Source organism: Podarcis filfolensis (assembly GCF_964270895.1).
Source record: "Podarcis filfolensis genome assembly, chromosome: 4".
Lineage (NCBI taxonomy): Eukaryota > Metazoa > Chordata > Lepidosauria > Squamata > Lacertidae > Podarcis > Podarcis filfolensis.
Genome location: NC_139607.1, coordinates 53,893,712 through 53,898,133, shown reverse-complemented (window position 1 = coordinate 53,898,133; position 4,422 = coordinate 53,893,712). Strand labels below are relative to the sequence as shown.

Sequence of the window (4,422 nt, the reverse complement as noted above, 5' to 3'; positions counted from 1 at the left end):
AAAAACAAAACTCTTAACGTGCCCTCTTTTACTCCCCACAAAGCTGTCTCAAATTGTATCAGGGCCACAGTGTCTCTGCAATTTCTTTTTTTCAGCAGCTTGCCTCAGAAAAACTGCCTCATGGATTACCTCGGAAGATGGCACCTACTAGGCAAGTGCATTTTTGCCCTTCCTTCTTGGAGGCTTCAAAGGTATTTGTTTGTTTGTTTAGGAATCAGGGATACATTCGCCTTTGCTTAAATTGCCCAAGTTCCTCATGACTTGTGACAGAGAGGCAATTAAAATTGGTAGTCAGGTGAGCCACTTGACGAACTAAAGCTGCTCACATACCAGTCTCTATAGCTAACATTTGCAATAGAGCTGAAATATTTGAGGAACAGCACCAACTAAAAAGAAGATTGTGTTTATTTTTGTGTGTAAGGTGTAACCATGCTGAAAGACACTCTTGTCATCTCAAATGATAGAATAATTACTGGTATTGAAGCCTGAGGGGAGTGAAATAGCAGCAGGACAGATGAGTATATAGGTATTGTGAATGCCACAAACATAGACTGTATCTGAATGTGTTTTCCAGAATTCCAAAGAATATTGTGGGTTTAGTTTGCTATTTATTTTTTAGCAAACCTTTAAAACAAAGTTGAGTAACAATCTTCATTATAAAGACTGAGGTCCTGTTTCCAGTTTTGGACTGCAAACCAGGTTATTCTGTGGAAAACCCATGAAGGGATAGCTCCCACTCTCATTACTGCTTTGCTATTTAGCAGAGGCTCTGTAGGGCTGCCAAATGGGACAGAAAATTTATTGCCCCTGTGAATCAGTGTAAACCTGCCGTCCTCATGTTTTAACTCTCCCAGAGACTGCATGCTCCCAGTTAAGTTGATGTTCCTGGAACATGTTCTTACATCTAATTCACACATGCAATGTTAGTCATTTGGAAATGCAAATAGATAGAGGCTGTTGCACATGGCAAGCTGTTTCTGTCACTCCTCCCAGTTCTAACAATTTTCCTGGAATTCAGCAGTAAACAGAGCAAACAAAGAGCATTGCACTGCCTGAGATGCAGACCCTGCAAGTGCCCCTATTTTCCAGGGACGTCCTTGATTTAGAGAAGCCATCCTGGTTTCTGATTTGATCCCGGAATGTCCCACTTTTCCTTAGGATGTCCCTATTTACATTGGCAAAATGTTGGAGGGGTCAAAGTTATCCGACCCATGAGCTGTCTGAAAGCAATCCTGTACAGGAAAGTTTTTTTAATGTTTAATGTTATATTATGTTTTTATATATGTTGGAAGCTGCCCAGAGTGACTGGGGCAGCCCGATAAAATATGTGGGGTATAAATAGTGAAATTATCATTCTGGAATGGACTATCCCTCTTTTCATCGGAGAAATGTTGGAGGGTATGGAGTTGTGTATCTGCCATCCTCACTCTTCCTCTCACCCCACTTGCTATAAATATTGTTTTGCTATTGCTAATGCAGCAGCTCTTCCTACTAAAGTTACTTTATTAACCTATAACTTTTATTTTTTATTATTTAAACAAAAACAATTTCTAGCCACAGCAAAATGGCTAGACTTTCCTGGGCCCCTCAGCCAGAATGCTTCACTTTGAAGAAGCACACCATGGCTCAGAGTGAGGCACGAGGGTGAGAGAGGTTTCTTGGAGTCCTGAGGAGCCTTGCCAGGTGGTGGGTGGTGATGCCAGTAGAAGTGGGTGACCACAAGGCAAGTGAGCAGGGCCCAAGAGTGTGCTAATTTGCTCCTCCCTGGGCCCTGACACTCAGCTGGATTGCACAAAATTGCTCCCGTATGAAAATAATCTAACAGTGGAAAGCATTTCCACAGTTAAAGGACATTTTGTTAGTTCTTCAGCATGGCACACATAACATTCTGCTGCAGTTTAAAGAGAGCAAGGTTATCTTCAACATATCAGGACATTGTCACATAAATATGACCAATACCTCTATAAGTAACAAACCAATAGGGTAACTTTGAATATGTTTCTGGGAAAGAACTCTGCACAGCAGTGGGGGTGGGAAGTAGGACAGGGTGGAGAGTCAAGATAAAAAACATTTACTGCAGTGCTGAAGTCTTTGGGGTGGGGAATTTGCTGAAGTCTTGTGGAAGGGAGGGAATTGGCTGGCATCCAGTTCAGCTGGTGGAAAGACTGGAATAGCAAAAAATGTACAGTACCTTCGGAAAACTCTAGTTATATGCTGTGTGACTCACCTGGTTATATATTCAGTTAACCTTTTTAAAAATTGCAAGCAGTCTTAGCAGCTACTGTAACATGAATGGTTTGCATTCCCTACAGACCTGTCAAATGAACTGAGCTAAAGTGCACTGTGAGTATTGCATGCATGCACACACAAACACACACACACACAGAGGCAAACCTTGTTAGATAGTGTTTATACTTGGATTTGTAGTATTTGTGCATTTTTCCATCAGCCACATACAGTTCCAGAAAGATGCCAAACTGCATTAGAATTCGCCTACAGGACAGCATGCCACATGCTTCTTCATGGCTGCCATTCTGCATGTTGTTGTGATTACGTATATCTTTACAATTCTTCCTAATGCACCCTGCAAATCACCAGGAAGGTCACACAAAACAGATGAAGTTTAAAATATTTTTATTAAAACGTGTTAAAACTCTTTTGCCACAGAACAAACAATAATGTGCAGGAAAATAATGGTAGAATATAGTTAGATTGAAAAACAAGAAAAGAAAGCACACAACCTTTTATCACTACTAAGAAGAGTTAGTACTATTGGGCAAAAAAAAATGTTTTCAGGAAATGTAGAATGTATACTTTGAAATTTTAAAATATTCAAGCACATCATTCCTCTTCTTTTTTTACACAGCCAAGCAACACTTCAATAAAAACTTAATATGGCTAAAAAAAATCAAATATAGATTTAGAGAAGTTTTTCCCCCCCACCTTCATTTTTCCCTTCACCTCCCAATAAGAGCCTCTGCTATATTTTGCATACTAACATAATATTGATCATAGTGGACTTCAGTAAGTTAGATTTTTTGCTGTAACATAACCTACCCACCCCACTGCAAAGCAATTTCAAATCACTATTAGAATGAAAACATATTCCCCTTAATAAATGCTAATAAAAAAAAAATACAAAAACCTTGGACAATATTCAGTTCAAATTTCTGATGCTGCTCTGAAATATCTGAAGACGTTCCCTTGTGTTCTAGAGCTTGCTTTGTCTTAGAGGTCACAGACAGTTTCCTGGATTTTGCTCCATTGTACACAGCATGCTGTACTAGCAGAGTTCTTCTAGAATCCAAGTTTGATCAGAAAGGATACTTCCCTTGGAAAGACAGTAAACCAAAGGCAGACTAAACATACTGACTTTTAGTGTACGAACTTTCAGCTCTTCTTGGCGTACGATGGCTCTGGAAGGCTGTGCGTTGTGAAGGCACTGAGTATCGATAGCTTCTGTTTTTTTCTTCACAACGGCAGAAACAGCAAAGAATTGCTCCTCCGGCGACGAGGCAGAAGGCAGACGTCCAGCCTATGTAGAGGGCTTCGCCAAGCTCCCGCTTCTGAGCCAGCTGAATGGCTGGATTGTAGAAGTCTCGGATGATGTTGTGGGCAACGAAGCACACCGGGATGAGCACGACGATGCCAGTCACAATGAAAGTGATGCCACCTGCCAGCAAAATATACCCTTTTATTCGGTCGTCATTTCCTGTGCACTTTGTGCACTTCATGCCAAGGACAGCGACTGCAAAAGCAAGGAACGCCAGGGCTGAAGCTGCGCACATCAGACCTCTTGAAGCCTGGAGGTCAGGAGGCAGAGCCAAGAGGGAGTCGTAGACCTTGCATTGCAGCCTGATGTTAGATTGCTGTATGCAGTTCATCCACAGGCCTTCCCAGGAGGTTTCAAAAACCACCACATTGCTTTCAATGAAAGCAGTCACTCGCCACTGGGGCATGCCCGTGATGGCGAAAGTCCCAACTGCGCCAATGCCTCCAAGGATCAGTCCAGCAAACTGCAAAGCAGCAGAAGCGGCAGCCATCTCTTCATTCCAGAACAGGGCTCCAGATACGTTCTGTTCAAGCACAGGGCTTAGGGTGTTTGTTCGTTTTGCAGGTTCAGGTCGTCTGCAGAAGAGAAACCTTTCTTGAGCAGCTTGTGCAGCTGTCACCTGCAGAAACACTTGCTAATTCAGACCAGTTTGAATCAGATGCATGCTGGTTAGCACTCGGCTGCTTCCTTACTGCTTGGAGTGGAGCATTCCACTGCCCCCATCATTTGGAAAGGATGGAGTTATCTATCAGGTTTAACAACTTTCAAAGCCAGTGAAAGGTCAAACACAACAGGGTTTGCAACCAGAATTTTTTTTTCTGGAAGGCACACCTGTGTCTCTGAAGAAATTCTGTCATTTACCTTTTTAT

At 42.1% G+C, this 4,422-nt stretch overlaps 1 protein-coding gene across 1 annotated transcript; it reads right to left on the bottom strand.

Moving 5' to 3' along the window:
* Positions 1 to 2,676: 2,676 nt before the first annotated feature.
* LOC310761450 (claudin-8-like) lies at positions 2,677 to 4,202 on the bottom strand. Its single transcript, XM_083611329.1, has one exon. The coding sequence runs from the start codon at positions 4,041 to 4,043 to the stop codon at positions 3,360 to 3,362; it is 684 nt and encodes a 227-aa protein (XP_083467455.1). The 5' UTR covers positions 4,044 to 4,202; the 3' UTR covers positions 2,677 to 3,359.
* Positions 4,203 to 4,422: the final 220 nt, after the last annotated feature.